Source organism: Eucyclogobius newberryi, unplaced genomic scaffold (assembly GCF_026437365.1).
Source record: "Eucyclogobius newberryi isolate DKJ021-1_F unplaced genomic scaffold, fEucNew1.0.hap1 SCAF_5, whole genome shotgun sequence".
In the NCBI taxonomy this organism is placed as follows: Eukaryota; Metazoa; Chordata; class Actinopteri; order Gobiiformes; family Gobiidae; genus Eucyclogobius; species Eucyclogobius newberryi.
The window spans coordinates 35,814,263-35,832,951 of NW_027316167.1; the positions used below are offsets into that span (position 1 = coordinate 35,814,263).

Consider the following 18,689-nt stretch of genomic DNA (forward strand, 5'->3'; position numbering starts at 1 on the left):
ACAATTTTATCATCTTTGGCCAGGTTTTTGGAGTGAACTGTGGCTCATTTGTGAATTGTGACAGAGGCTTCTCGTTAAAGCTCTTTGGTGCTTCTCGTTAAAGCTTGTTGGTGCTTTCCGTTAAAGCTCTTTGGTGCTTCCCATTAAAGCTCTTTGGTGCTTTTCGTTAAAGCTCTTTGGTGTTGATTTTATCGTCATGTTTTTCTGGCATTTCAGAACGGAGGTCATGTGGTGAGTTACATGGACGGCTGCTGCAAAACCTGTGAGTATCTCTCTTAGCATTATTAGCACTGTTAGCTCCATTAGCTTTGTTAGCATTAGCACTGTCCCCTCTCTCACACCAGAATGTAGAAAGCCAATAGGAAAACAGCATTTATATGTATATACATAAGGACACGCCCATGGAAGAGGACCACCTAGAGCCATGCAGTTAAACACATTTTGTTTTGATTTATTTAGCCACTGAATATTCAAGTTTACCCGAGAGCTACAGAAAAACATGTTTACTTGCTTTTAAGACATGTTTATTTACATTTGAAGCCCAGTGTAAGGATAGTTCTGATATTATCAGTAGCAGATCTTGTGGAAATACTTCAGATAAAAAGAGGCAGGCGACGTTTAGCCTGACCTTGCACGAACTAACCCTTGACTAGAACATGACCAAGCCAGGATTAGAACAGGACCAAACGAAGTCCACGCCTAGGCTCAAACATGGACCAGACTAGGACTAGTGTGAAGGCAATCTTAGAGCTCATACTCGGACTCAAAACATGTTCAATGGTGTAATAAAGCTTACATTTAAAAATCCAAGTAAAGATTCACTTTACATCAGTGTCCCTTACAGTTTGGACAACTCATTGAACTAAAAGATTTAACTAAAAATTCTACAAATGTAAGCACAGAATAGCTTAAAATTTATAAGGTTTATAATTTCACTTCCGGTTTGTAATAGATGACATCACACTAGGAAATTACCCTACAAACACTGGGCCAAACTTTTTATTTGACAAATAAAATATATGGGAGCAACTTTATTTTGTTGAATTAATGTCAAGAGAGTCTAAAAAGTGGTTTGTTTCGTGTAAATTATGCATACATTTTGGATGGAGTGTCCCTAGTGTAATGTCACTTCCTGTCATTTTCTACAGATTTTTCTCCACAAATACCGACTCGATTGGTGTTAAACTAAAATGTACATGTACAACAGGTACAAATACACCAAATAAAGTCAGAATTAGAAAATCTTAAAAACGTGTCATAGGCACTTTAAGTATAACCTCTTACAAGTTTGGGATTTAATATGGCTATGTAATCACTAAAAGTAGACTTAACCAGGTCCAAACAATGCTGAGACATCTAATATTAATACTAATAATAACAAATCCTTATTCATAATGTTGGTCTGAGGGGAAGGGAGAGAGGGAGAACACAGAAACAATTAGCTTTAACTGAAATACACATAATCCATGAGTAAAACATTTACATAAGTCCTTAAAAATTGCCTTTAGTCAGTGGTTGAACCAGTACTATATATTTCTGCTCAAGTAAAAGTACAGTTACATGACCAAAGTACTCCTGCCAAACCTGTCCTTAAGTCAAAGTAAAATGTATTCAAGAAACAGTACTAGTTACTTTTCAACATGGTTTCAGTCAAATTTCAGATCAGTCATTTTTACAAAACTTGATTAAATAAACAGTTTAAAGCGAGATTAAGTTGTTTTATCTGCATATTGTTTGAGCTCTGGCCAATCAGAGCATGCGATGCTGTGATGTTTTGTGAGTTTGCGGGTTTAGAGCAGAGACTTTGGTGAGACAGTTGAACAAGGGGACAATTGGGACTTGAGCTGTAACTAATTACAATTACATGGCTGAAATTTTACTCAATTACAAGTGCATGTTTAAAAATTTACTTAATAAAGTAAAGTAATTCGAGTATGTATAACTAGTCACGTTCCACTTCTGCCTTGCACATTTATCATAGGCTCCATTTTTAGCGAATTCTGAACCAATTTTAAGTTGGCTAATCGAAACAGTTTTTTGAGTTTTAGTTTAATAAACTGTGAGGATCAAGTGTTAGTCTATAATCTCTATAATTATTAATGAATTACAAGTGTATTTTGTATCTTGTCTTTCAATTATGGATGAAATCCCCTTTGTGTCGGAAATAAAGAGAGACAAACCAGTGTAAGGCGTTATTCGTTATGTAAGCGATTCTCCAGACTCTGGCTCTTGATTGGTCATTCTGAAGGCGTGTCCCTCGCTCTCTGTCTTCCTATTGGCTGCTGGTGAGTTCCAGGTTGTAGTTCCAGGGTGATTCTGAGTTGTCCTGTTGTCCTGATGTGTGTCCGTGTCGCAGGTAACGGCTTCGCCCTGTTGCCTTTCCCTGTTAGCCCCGTCGCTCCCACAGTCAGCACAAACTGTGAACGAGGTACACAACAAGGCTCAGGCCATTGTTGATCGTCGACAATGTACTCCCTCCAAAAAACGCCACGCCTCAGACCGGAAAAGGAGACGCAATAAGAAGTTCTTTTAAATTGTGGCCCTCAAAAAAGCATAATCACACAAAGTTTAGGTCGTCAACAAAACGCTTAAAACAGCTCTTGTCCAGTCCATTGTAGAAAAAAGCTTTTAAACCCGGTGCCATGTCATTAACCATATTAACCTTAATGCTTATTCCAACTGTAGCCGTGCTCCTGAAACACTAAACTCCGCCTTGACACTCAAATCCCTTTGGTTTTCATGTGTTTGTCGCATCATGACACCACGTTACAGCTTTACAAAAGACCCTTCCAGTGTTTATGAACAGAACGCCTTCGTTCAAAAGGCTGGTACAGTACCACGCAGTAGCTCCAAAGCTCTTTGTTAGCGCTAGCGTTAGCCTCCGAACATCACAAATTCTGAAAAACCAAGGCTGTTTTGACGCAACACGTGAGAAACGCCAGAGTAGAGTTTCAAGACATTACCACATGGATCACCCTAACTTGAGTGTTTAGTTTGTTGACATATCAATTACTGCCAACATTTTTTTTAAATGCTAATGAGTACATAATTCATATTTATTAACCTTATTTATGAACTAACCACGCCAAGAATTTAGTGGTCAACAAAGGTTTGAGACTAAAATGTTAGTTTTAGTTCAATGAGCACAACAAATCCTGCAAACAATAGTGAACCTTTGAGTGGAAGTTCAATAAAAAATATAATGAACTTATGAACAACAATTTGCCTGTGCGGTCTACAAATTATACATTTTATATTTTATTTTGCTGCCTCGTTAAAATGAATGGGACAGAACGTTTATATCAGTATCAGGCTGTGCAGCTTCTAAACATGTCAGACCTGGAAGAGTCAACAAACCAGTCCAAACCCCGCCCCCTGATGATCACGTGACGCTGCTGTAGCACTGTGGGCAGTGCATTGTTGATTGTCAACAATGTACTGTTTAGTTGGGCCTAGACTCTGCATGTTCTTGGTTTTAGTGGGTTTGGTTTGCACTGCTGCTTCTCTGCCTGTAGGGAGAGAAACTGATATGGTAAAAAATATGCCAATATTTTTTCCATATGATTGATGTCACTGAATGTCACTTTTAGGGACGGGACGACATCTAAATTAAAGTGTAGAATATCTTTTTAACCTTGTGTTTACATTTGGTTTAAGTTACACATTTTGAGAAACCATAGTTCCAAAAATTAAAACATTGAATAAAAAGATTTTTTTTTAAATGTGTGGCCAAAACTATGAGCTGGACGGCACAGTTTCGTTTTTTATAAATTATGTTTGAATCTCGTGAATGTCTCGCGTCTCGTCCCATCCCTATGTGTGTGTTTACTTAAACTATTTAAACATCAACATCTGAGAGAAGAATTCAGCCTAGAATCCCAAGCACAAAGTATCCCTGCTAACATTAGCATGCTGGCTACATTTCTAGCTTTTGTTTTTTTGTTTGTTTGTTTGTTTGCTTGTTTTTCCCCCTTGCTAATTTCCACTGTTGCCAATAGATGGCGCCAACACCAACCCAGATGAGGAGCACAGTTAAACCAATTTATGTTTATTTTATATTCATACATACCCATTACGGGTATTTTAAGTTTTAAAACATGAAAAGCCAAAGCATAGATACTCAAAAGTGTAAAGGCCGATAACAACACAAACAATGCATAATATAATTTATGTTTATACATATTAATGCATGCTGTTTTTATTTTAACTGCTGTGTGACTTTCTCTTCCAACTGATTTAAAAGAGGTTTTTACGCTAAATCATCTTTCAGGAGCTTTCCACCACATTATAAAGCTGTTTTTCTGCTGCCGTCTCAATGAGCAGGAGATACTCTGACGTTGTTTATATCATCTATTCTTCTTTACCTCTCCCATTCTTTATTGTCAAGACTTAAATTTCAAGAAAGGTGTCCCACTTTGGTTTGAAAAGATAATAAAAGGCGTAAAAACCTCTCTTTAAAAAGACTTGTTTTTCTTCAAGTTTAAGCTGCAGTGAAATGTGTTTCATCGTTTTGGTTTGTCGTGAACAGGTAAAGAAGACGGGAAGTCGTGTCAAAAGGTCACTGTGAGAATGACTATCAGGAAAAACAACTGCCGCAGCAACCGGCCGGTGAGTGGGATGCAAAACCACCTTAAAAAAACCAAGTGCAATACCGCCTTAAAACAAGTGCAATACACACATGAGTTTAAGCCTTAGAAAATGTAATTTTGAAAATCTATGACTCAAAATATAGATTCATGTCAATATAACTGATCAAGATATGACTATGACTTTTTACAGTGTACTCGAATAATATGATTTTGAAGTAACTTTGCTATTACTTAAGTACAAATTTAAAGCAGAGCTAAGTAACATTTTCACCTTATCATGTCTTTGTAAATCCCTGTGATGGTTAAATATGTATTTCGGGGCGTTTTAAGTGTCCATTGTTGCCCCCTACTGTCTCTGGCCAAAACACCAGCCTTATAATATTTGCTGACATTGACCTGAAGACAACTCTCCTAAGAAACCCTGGCTCTTTTTTATATTTGGCGACGTGAAATGTTTTGTATGTGATTGTCATATTATGAGAGAGAAGGAAAGAAAAGAAATGTGGAAAAAAGCTTTTAAGTCTGTTTTCTGACAACATGTTTTCACAAGGGAGCTGCAGGGTTAGCTCTGTTGCCGGACTTACTTAGTTCTGCTTTAAACTTTCTTTGTAAGTGGCTTTGTTCCTGGTTCTGATGGGCAGAATTCAACAGATTCATCAAAATTCTCAAGTAAATGAGTCACACACAGCCCGAGCTTGAAGTCAGTTTTATATTTGTCTGACTTGCAGGTGAACGTGGTCTCGTGCGACGGCAAGTGTCCCTCGGCGAGCATCTACAACTACAACATCAACACGTATGCGCGCTTCTGCAAGTGCTGCCGTGAGATCGGGCTCCAGAAACGCACCGTCCAGCTCTACTGCAGCAACAACGCCACCTGGGTTAACTACGACATCCAGGAGCCCACCGACTGCTCCTGCCTCTGGTCCTGAGGAGGGCGAGGGGAGGGCGAGGGGAGGAATAGGTGGGCGGACCTCAGACCTGGGACCTGAGCTACTGCTGCTGCCCCAATCTTACAGTTGTGTTCTGAATAAGCTGCGTTGACCCTGTTTGTCGTTCATGTCACTGTAATTACTTAGCCGATCCACAAGAAACTAAAGCTGACACAGAGTTCAACGTCTTCTCCGTTTGCACAAATAAACCTTGAATCGGTTCATAAAGTGATGCCGTTATTCAACTCCAAAGGGGTGATTAACTTTAAAGTGCTTTGACAGGTTTTTTGATTTTTCTAATTTTGAATTTATTTGGTGTATTTGTACCTGTTGTAAATATAAATTATAGTTTTACAACAATTGAGTAGGTATTTGTGGAGGAAAACGTTGAAAATGTTTTAGAAAATGACAGGACGTGAAATCACAGGCTCAGGCCCAAGGATCTATTATACTATCATTCCAAAGAGTATGCATAAATTACACAAAAGAAACATTTTTGACTCTCTAACTAAGAATTCAACAAAATAAAGGTGCTCTCATATATATTTATTTGTCAAATTTTAAAAAACAGTGCCATTAGATCAGTTTTGGCCCAGTGGTTACTGTCCTAGTGTGATGTCATCAATCACAAACAAAGGAAGTAAAATTATAAACCTAAAAAAATGTGCTATTCTGGGAAAAAAACTTTGTATAATTTTTAGCAACATTTAAAATATATTTATCTTGACTGCCTTCAAGTCAAACCTGTCATAGACACTTTAAGTCATACAATTATATATTACGGCAGGTTTGTGGATCGTATCCCTTAGAAACAATGATAAGGTTCAACATTAGTACAGTTATATTTGCCCCTCCCCTCCATCTGAAACCATGACATCAGCAATTCAACAATGTGAACGCAGCCTATTGAGACTTCCAGACATATCCAAAAAGATTCACTTGGTCTTTTTTACCTTTACATACTTTTACTTTGTCTGTCAAACCAATGTTTGTTGTCAGACCTTTTTCTCTCTCTTTCCAGGAGAGGAAGGACAACCGCGCCCTCTGCCGTCCGACTTCTTTAGTACAGAATCCCAAGTGTGAGAGAGCTTGAACGCCCCCTCGTCCTGCTTCAGTGACTAAGGGCATCCAGAACATGCGCCCACAGTTCACTAAACCAAGACACTGGTCTGCTCTGGACTTGAACTGGTTCAGTCCTGATGTAGAACTGTTTTGGTCCTGTTCTAGTCCTAGTGTAGTACCCATTTTGATGTGGTTTGTGTGTCTGCACCCTGAACATAACATTAATGTCCCCATAAACTTTAGATAAGGGCTGATCAGCTGTAGGTAACTCATGGCCATAAACATACATATTAACACATTAAAAACAGAGTAATAGATACAGTTTGTTTATGGCCGTATTTATATAATCAATATCACAACAAAGTAAATACATCTCAATAAGACCAAGGTCCTCCATCCGACAGAAACGTACGTTTTTTTAAACGGTTTAGTTTTTTAATAGAAAAAGGCAGAATTTATTATAAAATTCTTGAATTAGCGTTGATTTAATCTTGGCTTTGCCAATGTTAAGCTTTTGTTTTGACTTTTGTTTGAGTAGTATATTAAGACTTTTAGTTACATCTACAGTGGAGTTTCCGGTTTAACCATATTAGTCTGCGCTCTCATTGGACACTTCAGATACGCCGATTATAACTGAAATTACTGTGTCAAACATTGCAATAATATGTCAATAAATTACAGCTCATCTTTTCTGTCATTAACGTGCTGCAGCAATTTAGTTGTACATACAATATTATTGTACTGTGGTTATGAGTTAATCCACCGCTGGTTAGCCTTTTGATTCTAGACTTAGAAGGTAAAAATGATCCAGAAGTTACCGCTCAGCTCCACCAAATGCACCACAGAAGAAACTACACTACCCATGATCCCTCACTCTGTGCTTTTTTGTACAGTTTCCCAGGACGTTTGCAGTCGAAGTTGTAGAGACATTACCGTGTTGTTGTTTTTTTTGACGTGATGTTTTGTTTTGTTGAGGTAGAGAGCTGTCGCTGTTCGTCGAGCACTTTATTTATTTATTGGAGTCTGATAGAACACACACGTTCTCATTTGTGTTTGAGATGTTTTACCCGCGTCAAAGGCCAAGTCCACATCGAGAAAGGGGTCATTTTAATTTCTTCAAGCTTAGACAGTTGTAGTTTCATTACAAATGTAGTAACAACAACAATTGTATGCTTTGGTTTAAGAAATATTTGTGTATGTGTACTCTAATAAATGTATGGGGAATACTTTCTATTTTTAGTTTGTGACAGCCTGAAATGATTATTTGTTATTTTTAGAATGTCCAAAGTGTGTGTTTACATCCCAACTTTGTGCAAACCAAAGGATACAAATGAAAAATGACTGGAAACATTAAAAAAAAATTATTCTGTTCAACAAAAATTAGGGAAATTCCTTAAAAAGTCCGCTATTATTTGATGCTTTATTCTGATGCAAATTCTGTCTGATATACTTGAGCTTTTTCACTCCAAAAGTACATTTTTAAAGGGGTATTTTAATAGTTTTACTTACGTGATACTTTTACTTTGCTCCTGTATTTGTACTTTTATTCACATAGTAAAATGGAGTAGTTCTTCCACCCTTGGCTCAGCAGGGATAAACACAGGGTCAGTCATGGGTTTGCTGTGGACTTGGCCTGGACTCACTCGGACTGTGGTGGACTGAACATGTTTGAATCTAAAGGGATTGTATCATACGATGTACATTTGGATTTTCAATAAATATTTCTTTTGACATCTGGATTTGACTGCAGTGAGTGTGAATCCTGCCAGCGTGTTACGTCACATTTGTGTTCTGGTTTTAGTCTGTCCTTTGGCCTGACTAGAAGCTGTCTGAGTTTTGTATGTGGTGTATGTCTGTCAATAGGTGTGTCTCTGTCGTGTATTAAGACACCTTCATACATACAATTCAACATCTTTTGAATAAATGTGACTCAGATGAAGCTGAGTCATGATCAGAACTGTCCCGTCTGACTCTGCAACAAAAACATGTGATTTCCATGACTGAACATCCACTTTTGATTATAATCCTATTCAGAAAATAAAGGTCATGGTCTGCATATGTGTTGCAAAATATTTTATTATATATTTTTTAATAAATTGTTTTTCAAGCCCTTACGCTTAGGGCTTATTTTTTTAAATGCCTGAAAAAATTTGCCCCAATTAAAATGAAGCTGTGAACCTTTTGGAGCTGGACCTTTGTGAAGCTGAGACTGTAGTTTTGGATTTCTGATGTCTTATTTTACTCTAATTCTAAGTAAAAACAAGCTCTGCTCAGAGGAAATCACATTTGAAATCTATCCGGGGCGATTGGCTGATTGACACAAAATATATGAGTATTTAAAACAATATTTATTTATTCATTTGTGGGTTTGAAGAACAAACTGACCATGATTCTCCCCAGAATGATTGATTTGTCTGGAAATAAATGGGTTACAGCTTTATTTGTAAGTACAATATATGAAGCAGCTTGAAAGTTCCCTTTTATCAGATGTGGACAAAATGGAATAAAATGTATTCCATTTTTTTTTTTAATTATTATTTATATGTGTGAATTTTACTATATTTAATATAGTAAAATTCACACATATAAATAATTTAAAAAAATAGGTTCCATTATGTAAATGTTATTCGATTTATGTAAATTGATGTACGCACAATATGTATGCACAATATACATTAAGCTCATCAGGAGAGACTGTAGCAGGTGCAGCTCACGTGCTCATTTCCACCTGTCGTCCCAGGACATGTTATTAAGAAGGGGAGGAGCTTGTACATATCTTTAGTGGGCGGAGAAACCGGAGACACAGGAAGAACATGCAAACCCCACCCCCCCACCTTCTTGCTGTGGAGCGAGAGCGTTAACCAAAGCATAGATCCATGTGCCATACTTGACTTCCTTCCCCCCCCCGCTGCTGCTGCTGCTGCTGCTGCTGCTGCTGCTGCTGCTGCTGCTGCTTCCTTTTTTAAAACTACCGGAAGTGAGGTCGCGCAGCCGGAAGCTGCGTCTCCTCATGTGACGGCCGCTGTCAGCTGATTTTAGAAAAGCCTTTCCTCTGAACTGCAGCCTCATTCTTGTTTAGTTTGTTCTTTTCACCTGCGGAGCTCCACGGAAGACTTCACCGGGGCAACATGCGGCTCTCTACGGGATTTGTGTGTGCTTTGGCGGCATTATTTGTCTGCGCAGACGCTTTGGTTCGGTAAGAAACGAAACATGACAAACTTAAGCCGAGCACAAACAAACACGCTCCACGCGTAACGAAACGTGACATCAAACTGTGATACTATTAATCCAATGCACGGGGTTTATTATTTTTATTATTTATTCGGTTATGATTCGTGCGTAAAGTGCATCACCATAAACAGTTTTAGCATTTTAGCGTTAAAGAACAACAAAAACACCGGAAATAATCTATAGTTTATTTTCTACATGTGTAATATTTCAGTTTAATAAAAGGTCAAATGGGTGCGTTTTGTGCATTTACTTATCGTAACGTATATTCGTGCGTGTTATTTGTGCTGCGTAACCGTGTTTGGTTTGTTTGTCGTTTGGCTTTTGTTCCATTGCGCACGGCACGTCATGTGACTTCTGCATAAATCTCTTTTGAGGCCTGTAAACTTGGGTTCGTGTTTTGGGCATTTGTTTATTTGCGGCTCAAATGATGCGTTTTTTGTGCGTAAAAGAACGACTTCCGCACGCCGAAGGTTACGGAAGCGAACGAAGCTTGTGGCGTAACAGTACGAGCGCTTATTATGGGATTTGACTCTGAAATAAAACTGCATTTGTCATATTTTGTTCCCTCACGTAAACCAAAACTCCAAATATAATCATAATGGACTGATTTATTTATTTGTTGAACAGTTTGTTGTGTTTTATTATCTCTAATTTAATGATCAGATGCAGTTATTTTAATATTTCTCATGAAAATATCAGACAGTGATGGTAAGGATACTTAAAACCTGCTTTAAAATTGAGTTCATAATGTTTTGACCATCAGTTTTATTATTTTATGTTGCTACAAAGGTTTGCAGTACTTTATTTGATCTGGCTGTCACATTTATCTTCAATTGTCTTTCAGAAAGTTCATTTTGGTTAAGCTGGTCCTAAACTTGAACAGTCACATGTCCAGACCATGAGAATGAAAGAAAACTAAAGATTTCACTGTTGTTTGGTCACAGTCTCAATAATTATGAATAATCGTTAAGTCCTGATGTTTTTTCCCCACAATAATCATAAAACTAAAACGTTATATATCTAGTTGTTTGTGGAGGAAATTATGGCACTTAAAAAATTGCAGCCATTGCCACGACTCCCTTGTAAACGAGATCTCTACACCTAATTGGGACTTTCCTGGTTGAATTAAGTTAAAATAAACAATTGTGCAAAATGCATTTGAATTTTATGTTCACACTGCCCTCGATTACTTAAATTCGACCGTTTATGCCTGGTCTGTTGATGTTTGAAGCAAAATGTCTCTTAAAGACTTTGTTGGACGGACTTGAGACTCAACATTTCTTGTCTCGGTTCAAAGAGTTTGGATGACATTTCGCGGCAGCATTAGCGCTCTCCTCGGATCTTTTAGCTGATAATAGCTTCACTCAAAGATCATTGCTGTAAAAACGTGTCCACCTCGGCCTAAACTCTAAAGAAAACACTTGGAACACTTTTATTTAGACTGCCATGTTCCGATCAACAACTGTGATTAGGTTGTACTACAAATGACTTTTTAGAAGCAAAAATGTGTGCTGACTGCTGACTATTCAGATGTCACAGATAAGTTTGGTCACGAGGTCAATACAGAGCTCTCAAAATGTCGATTCACTGATACATCGTGACAGACTTCTTGGTAATACATGTATCAATAGAAAAAGCTGTGAACCTCGGTATAAACTGAGGAGTTATACACTTTCCTACCTGCTGAGGGCGCTGAATGTGAATCTAAATAGAAACGTAACGCATGTTTTGTTCAGGATTCCTCTGAAGAAGTTCCGCTCGATCCGACGCTCCATCACAGACTCTGGAAAAGCCGTGGACCAGATTCTGGGCGACAGTCGCAATCTCAAATACAACCTGGGCTTTCCTCCGAACGCCCCCACGCCAGAGACGCTCACCAACTTCCTGGACGTGAGTGCTGCTGCTGCTGCTGCTGCTGCTGCTGCTGCTGCTGCTGCTGCTGCTGCTGCTGCTACTGCTACTGCTACTGCTACTACCGGGCTGTACATAATTCGCAATATTTGATATTGGATTGACCACTTTAGCACAACAAGCGCTCAGTGGTCATGGAGTCGGCGTTCACTCTGCGCTCAGTGGTCATGGAGTCGGCGTTCACTCTGCGCTCAGTGGTCATGGAGTCGGCGTTCACTCTGTGCTCAGTGGTCATGGAGTCGGCGTTCACTCTGTGCTCAGTGGTCATGGAGTCGGCGTTCACTCTGCGCTCAGTGGTCATGGAGTCGGCGTTCACTCTGCGCTCAGTGGTCATGGAGTCGGCGTTCACTCTGCGCTCAGTGGTCATCGAAGGGGCGTTCACTCTGTGCTCCGTGGTCATCGAGGGGGCGTTCACTCTGCGCTCAGTGGTCATCGAGGGGGCGTTCACTCTGCGCTCAGTGGTCATCGAGGGGGTGTTCACTCTGCGCTCAGTGGTCATCGAGGGGACGTTCACTCTGTGCTCGGTGGTCATCGAGGGGGCGTTCTCTCTGCGCTCAGTGGTCATCGAGGGGGCGTTCACTCTGCGCTCAGTGGTCATCGAGGGGGCGTTCTCTCTGCGCTCAGTGGTCATCGAGGGGGCGTTCACTCTGTGCTCAGTGGTCATCGAGGGGGCGTTCACTCTGTGCTCAGTGGTCATCGAGGGGGCGTTCACTCTGTGCTCGGTGGTCATCGAGGGGGCGTTCACTCTGTGCTCAGTGGTCATCGAGGGGGCGTTCTCTCTGCGCTCAGTGGTCATCGAGGGGGCGTTCACTCTGCGCTCGGTGGTCATCGAGGGGGCGTTCACTCTGCGCTCGGTGGTCATCGAGGGGGCGTTCACTCTGCGCTCGGTGGTCATCGAGGGGGCGTTCACTCTGTGCTCGGTGGTCATCGAGGGGGCGTTCACTCTGTGCTCAGTGGTCATCGAGGGGGCGTTCACTCTGTGCTCAGTGGTCATCGAGGGGGCGTTCTCTCTGCGCTCGGTGGTCATCGAGGGGGCGTTCACTCTGTGCTCGGTGGTCATCGAGGGGGCGTTCACTCTGTGCTCGGTGGTCATCGAGGGGGCGTTCACTCTGTGCTCGGTGGTCATCGAGGGGGCGTTCACTCTGTGCTCAGTGGTCATCGAGGGGGCGTTCTCTCTGCGCTCAGTGGTCATCGAGGGGGCGTTCACTCTGCGCTCAGTGGTCATCGAGGGGGCGTTCACTCTGCGCTCGGTGGTCATCGAGGGGGCGTTCACTCTGTGCTCGGTGGTCATCGAGGGGGCGTTCACTCTGTGCTCGGTGGTCATCGAGGGGGCGTTCACTCTGTGCTCAGTGGTCATCGAGGGGGCGTTCACTCTGTGCTCAGTGGTCATCGAGGGGGCGTTTTCTCTGCGCTCAGTGGTCATCGAGGGGGCGTTCACTCTGCGCTCAGTGGTCATCGAGGGGACGTTCACTCTGTGCTCGGTGGTCATCGAGGGGGCGTTCACTCTGTGCTCGGTGGTCATCGAGGGGGCGTTCTCTCTGCGCTCAGTGGTCATTGAGGGGGCGTTCACTCTGTGCTCGGTGGTCATCGAGGGGGCGTTCACTCTGTGCTCAGTGGTCATCGAGGGGACGTTCACTCTGCGTGTCGCTGTGATTGGATACTTTAGAGGTCAGCAGCAAAGCCACAGAAAAGCACGTGTTCAGTCTAAAAGAGTTAAAAAAGATGTGAGACAGAAATGGTTTGTCTTCACACCTCATCGTTTCCATGTAACTGCAGATCAGATCAGATGTGACTGGTGCATTTTCCACTGTTGCCGTGTAAGCGAGGCCTTACACCGTCTTACAGGAAATCTGATTTATCTTCTTCTCAGTCTGAAGTTTAAACTGTAAAAATGAAAGATGGTTCTTGTTGTCCAGGTCGTCTTAAGTTGTCTGTTGTCCTATTTTCTGCTGTTGAGTTTTTTGCTGCGTCGTCTCTTCTCAGTCGGGAGTTTCCAGTAGAGTTTGTGTCACAGATGGTCGGATCACAGTCAGCTCTGAGTCATGTAATCTCTGGTTACCACTCGTGTTTAAACTTTAAATAAGTGACACCTTTTACATTTGGGTTAAGTTAAAAGTGCATTAAGTCTTTCTACTAAATTATTTAGTAATTTAATGAATCCATGCACTAAATCTGTGGTAGTGTTTCGTTTTTCCCATGTGAAATTGTTCTGAATCCCCATAAATAAAGAAATATCAAACGATGACTCGGCGAATAATCACACATTTTCCATGATTTTTGCCGCGTTAGCAAAAACTAAAATGCTAATAAGTCAGTCCTGTTTTCTTTTTACTTCTTAGTTTCTGTTCTCTTTTGTTCTGTAGATTTGACCTTGTTCTGATTTAAAACCGGCGCCGTGTCACAGTGAAAGCGCCAGAACGGATCAGGCGCGCGACTAATCCAGACTTAAACTGGTTTTACTGTTACAGAGATTTCACCGACTCGGCGTCTTGACGGGAAAGATCAGAGCTGCACCGCGTTCAGGCAGCAGGGGGCGATGTACTGGATCACTGTTGTTTTGTTTGTGGCTGAACGTTCAGTTGGAAACTTCTGCTTGTGGTGCAGCAAGAGGAAGTGATGTGGATCAGATTAGAAACCACTCACATAAAGACACCAACAACACTGCGAATATGATTCTTTTTTTTCTTTTTTATTGCACAAACGGCAATAATTTTAAAGATTAAAAACGTGATTAAACTATACACAGTAAAACTCTGAAATGGGATGTGAGATGATGATTGGTTCCTGGTTCTAGTTGTGTGTTGTGTTGTGTGTTCCAGGCTCAGTACTACGGCGAGATCTCTCTGGGAACTCCTCCTCAGCTCTTCACTGTGGTCTTTGACACTGGCTCCTCAAACCTGTGGGTGCCTTCAGTGCACTGCTCTCTGCTGGACATCGCCTGCTGTGGGTGACATGAAGCTCAGACACCATGAAATAAATTATATATATTTTATATAAAATACATATACACACTGCCAGTTATTTTCAGATATTGCAGATAATGATACTTGTGTTTTCCTGTGTGCAGTGCTCCATCACAAGTACAACGGGGCCAAGTCGAGCACTTATGTAAAGAACGGCACAGCCTTTGCCATACAGTACGGCTCAGGCAGTTTGTCTGGGTATCTGAGCCAGGACACGTGCTCCGTGAGTGCTCCAGCTCTACGTTTACATATCGGACATGTATTTGAGGGACACAGTGTGTGACTTCTCTCCTGCTCTCAGATCGGGGGCCTGGCAGTGGAGAATCAGCTGTTCGGAGAAGCCATAAAACAGCCGGGCATCGCGTTCATCGCAGCAAAGTTCGACGGGATCCTGGGCATGGCTTATCCTCGGATCTCTGTGGACGGAGTCGCTCCAGTGTTCGACAACATGATGAGCCAGAAGAAACTGGAGCAGAACGTCTTCTCCTTTTACCTCAACAGGTCCAGACCGTTTCCTCACTTTAAACTCCTGTTTTAGCACTTAAAATAATGTTTGAAAAACACAGAACTTTCTCTCAGTCAGGCTTTCCATCATCAAGATGTGTGTTAGCACTCCATCTACTGACAGCAGAGGGAATTACTATGAGGAAATAAACAAAAGCTAGCTTGCCCCGACATGCCCCCAATGACACAGACTGGCATTTCTGACTCAAAAATGATTTGAGTCAGAAATGCTCAGAACGAGTCTGTGATGATTTATGGAGACCTCCAGATCTCTATCTTTTGTGTTTTTGTGAGGCTCAGAGAACTAGCAGAGATGAGTAGCTCGTAAACTGAACTCATATAAAACAAAGATAATGTTTTTGATGAGGGAGAATGTTAGAACAAGGTTAAAAAAGATATAAAAATCTTGTTTGTTCTGTGGTGAAGGGCAAAGCTTCAGCCTGGCCTTTATTGGTCTTGAACATGTCAACTTGTGTTCTTCGTTCTTATAAGACAAAAATAATACTTATAGCTTTGTCTTCGTCTAAAAAGAAAACTCAACAAACGGCAGTGGCTCAGTTGAGATGTTTTAGCCGTTCTCTGGAGGTTGTTGGTTTGATCACAGATGGTTTTCCCACAGAAACCCGGACACACAGCCCGGAGGAGAGCTGCTGCTCGGAGGAACTGACCCCAAATACTTCACTGGAGACTTCCACTATGTGAACATCACCAGACAGGCTTACTGGCAGATCCACATGGACGGGTGAGCCGCACGTTCTACTCCGTCTTCTCACTTTCTCTGGCTCATATAATAACTATAGATGCACCGATATATCGGCCAGTATCTGCATCGGCTGATATTCACGTCATTGAGTAATATCGGTTTCAGCCAAAAGCACCAATATTAGTCTGCGATGTTACGTCTTGGATATGCAAGACTTTTTACCTGGTTAAATAAAGAGATACATAGTTCTTCACGGACATAGTTATTCACAGTGGGACATGAACATCTGACCAGAGAGGCGTCCAGGAGGCTCTGGGACAGACGCCCGAGCCACTTGTCTCTCTCACGTTCCATCTTTCCCTCACTCGTGAACAAGACTTGAGATGCTTGAAATCCTCTCCTCCCCACCCACCTGGAGGGGGCAAGACCGCTTTCTCCATCGTCTGCAAACAGCAGAGATGAGATCCTGGACCCCGGCTGACCCCTGACTGCGCCTAGAAATTCTGTCCAATGAACAGAACCAGTGACAAAGAGCAGCCCTGAAGAGTCCTTGGGAACAGGTCTGACTTCTGCTGGCAATGAACACAGCTCCTGTGACGGGTTGCACTAGAGTCCTACTCCTGGTTCTCCAGAGGTTTTCCATCCCAAAGCAATACATTTGATACAAGTTTGTGTTTTCAGGCTGAAAGTTGGAGCTCAGTTAGGTCTGTGCAAAGGCGGCTGTGAGGCCATCGTGGACACGGGCACTTCTCTGATCACTGGACCTGCTGCTGAAGTCAAGGCTCTGCACAAGGCCATCGGAGCCCTGCCCCTCATCCAGGGAGAGGTGAGCGAACTGCGCTTGATTCACATCTTGAACATACAGTGAGGAAAGTAAGTATTAAGACACCCTGCAAGTTCTCCCACTAAGAAACTATGGAGGGTCTGAAATGTTAACCGTAGGTGCATTTCCACTGTGAGAAACAGAATCGAAGAAAAAAAAATAATTTTAAATCATGTAAGGGGTCGTGGGTAACTGGAGCCTTTCCCAGTGACTTGGGGCCAAATTTCAGTTTTAACTGAATCTTTTTCCTCCATAATGTTCTTCTAACTCTAAGGGGATGCTGCATTTTCTGATGATCTTCCCGTTTGTCCTGTTTTTGCAGTACATGGTGAGCTGTGACAAAGTGCCCACTCTTCCCTCCATCACCTTCAACATCGGGGGCCAGTCGTACACTCTGACCGGAGAGCAGTACATCCTCAAGGCAAGTGACCGTCAGTGACCATATGTAGTGCACAGTGATGGCCACTAAAGGGCAGTCTAGACAGAAGGCATTTGTACTCTGAAGAGACTGGATTTGAAAGAAGACATCATTTATTTTGCTACTACTAAACTAAAACCTGTGTAGTTCATCATTAGGGTTAATCTAATGTGTAATCCATTTACGTCATTATAAACTAGGTCATTCAGTCTGATTAAAAAAAAAAAAGCTGTAACTGTGTTTTCACCCGTCTGATCTCAAAGTTTTTCAAGAAAAAAACATTTGTCATGAAGTCCTGAACAAAGCCCAGTCTGTCACTGTTTCTCAGGCCATTTCCCAGAATTCCCTCTGAGTCAGCCCACTGTAAACACTGTTGCGGCAGTAACGGTGAACGTGGAGCGCTGCACTTTAATACATACAATTATAGAATTTTGTGAATTTTCTCCAATACAAAAGGCTTTTACACAATCCTACAGAATCTCCCAAAAAAATGTAATTATTCACATGACTGACCATAAACGAACAGTTAAATCCTTATTATTTTTGTCTTTCCCAAAAGGCCACATTCAAACTATTCAAACTTGACTTCTTCTCTTTTAAATCTGTTCTTACATTGTTCCTCATCACAAACTCAGCTGGAGTCTCATGGTTAGGAAGTCCTCTCCCATCGAGCCTCAAAAACACTCTTTTCTTAATCTTCTCGATGTGTGTCATATTCTACCTGTGACGTGGCTCTGAGAATCGTCTGTGTTTTAACTCTAGAAATCATCTCCAGACTCTTCAGGACAACTGCTCAGCTACATTTGCCTGTTCGTTGGCCTCTGTTTTTTTCTTTTCTTCTTTCAAATATGTAATTCTCTCTGCTGCCCGTAGATGAAGCCCAGTTCAGAGGTTTTTTTTCTTTAAAACCGTTTTTCTTTTACTCTGGAGCAGGTTTAAAGACTGAGGACAACACACATTCTGTATAATATTCGTCCTTTAAAGTGAAAGTCCTCGTCTTGTCCTGAACCACAGACCCTGCCGCTGCGTGTTGGAGTGCTAACTACTCTGCCACTCTCTCCCTCACAGGAGTCCCAGGCTGGTAAAAGCATCTGCCTGAGCGGCTTCATGGCCCTGGACATCCCCCCTCCGGCCGGCCCGCTCTGGATCCTGGGCGACGTGTTCATCGGACAGTTCTACACCGTGTTCGACCGCGAGCAGAACCGCGTCGGCTTCGCTCCGGCCAAATAAACACGACAACCACACGACCGTATATGGACTTTACCGGAGCTGAGGGCGCGGCGCATGGAGTCTGCGAAATGAGGCTGCGTTTGTTGATCACAAAACTACAATACAATTTAACGCTTAATGTTCAGAGACAAAAGAGTTTTACCTCAAATATTTTATGGCAGATGGTTTGTTTCGTCAGATTCTGAATGTTAAATGCACCAATCCACTTTTCACACTTTACAAAGCAAAATAATAATTGACACAGTAAAAACAATGAATTAATAATAGGCATAAACCCACCAGAGCCAAAAGCCAGAGGAAGATATTTATCATTTATCAATTTTGTT

At 41.8% G+C, this 18,689-nt stretch overlaps 2 protein-coding genes across 2 annotated transcripts in view; both read left to right on the forward strand.

Moving 5' to 3' along the window:
* otog (otogelin) overlaps positions 1-5,652 on the forward strand; it is an 82,325-nt gene extending 76,673 nt beyond the window's left edge. The window contains exons 52-55 of the mRNA XM_072464651.1: positions 217-262; positions 2,357-2,428; positions 4,529-4,608; positions 5,318-5,652. Coding sequence (XP_072320752.1) covers positions 217-262; positions 2,357-2,428; positions 4,529-4,608; positions 5,318-5,518 — 399 coding nt within the window. The 3' untranslated portion in view covers positions 5,519-5,652. The remainder of the gene's footprint in view (positions 1-216; positions 263-2,356; positions 2,429-4,528; positions 4,609-5,317) is intronic.
* A 3,905-nt stretch (positions 5,653-9,557) lies between these two features.
* Positions 9,558-18,405, forward strand: ctsd (cathepsin D). The gene is made up of 9 exons (XM_072465314.1): positions 9,558-9,776; positions 11,548-11,701; positions 14,542-14,665; positions 14,790-14,908; positions 14,987-15,186; positions 15,809-15,931; positions 16,574-16,718; positions 17,038-17,136; positions 18,202-18,405. Exons 1-9 carry the CDS (start codon positions 9,709-9,711, stop codon positions 18,361-18,363), a joined length of 1,194 nt encoding a protein of 397 aa, XP_072321415.1. The 5' UTR covers positions 9,558-9,708; the 3' UTR covers positions 18,364-18,405.
* The last annotated feature ends 284 nt before the right edge of the window (positions 18,406-18,689 follow it).

Bases quoted from the DNA above. Each gene is read 5' to 3' on its own strand.
- ctsd (XM_072465314.1), top strand. From the start codon at position 9,709: ATGCGGCTCTCTACGGGATTTGTGTGTGCTTTGGCGGCATTATTTGTC. The intron at 14,666-14,789 runs GTGGGTGACATG...TCCTGTGTGCAG, and splicing joins TCTGCTGGACATCGCCTGCT to TGCTCCATCACAAGTACAAC. The intron at 16,719-17,037 runs GTGAGCGAACTG...CTGTTTTTGCAG, and splicing joins TGCCCCTCATCCAGGGAGAG to TACATGGTGAGCTGTGACAA.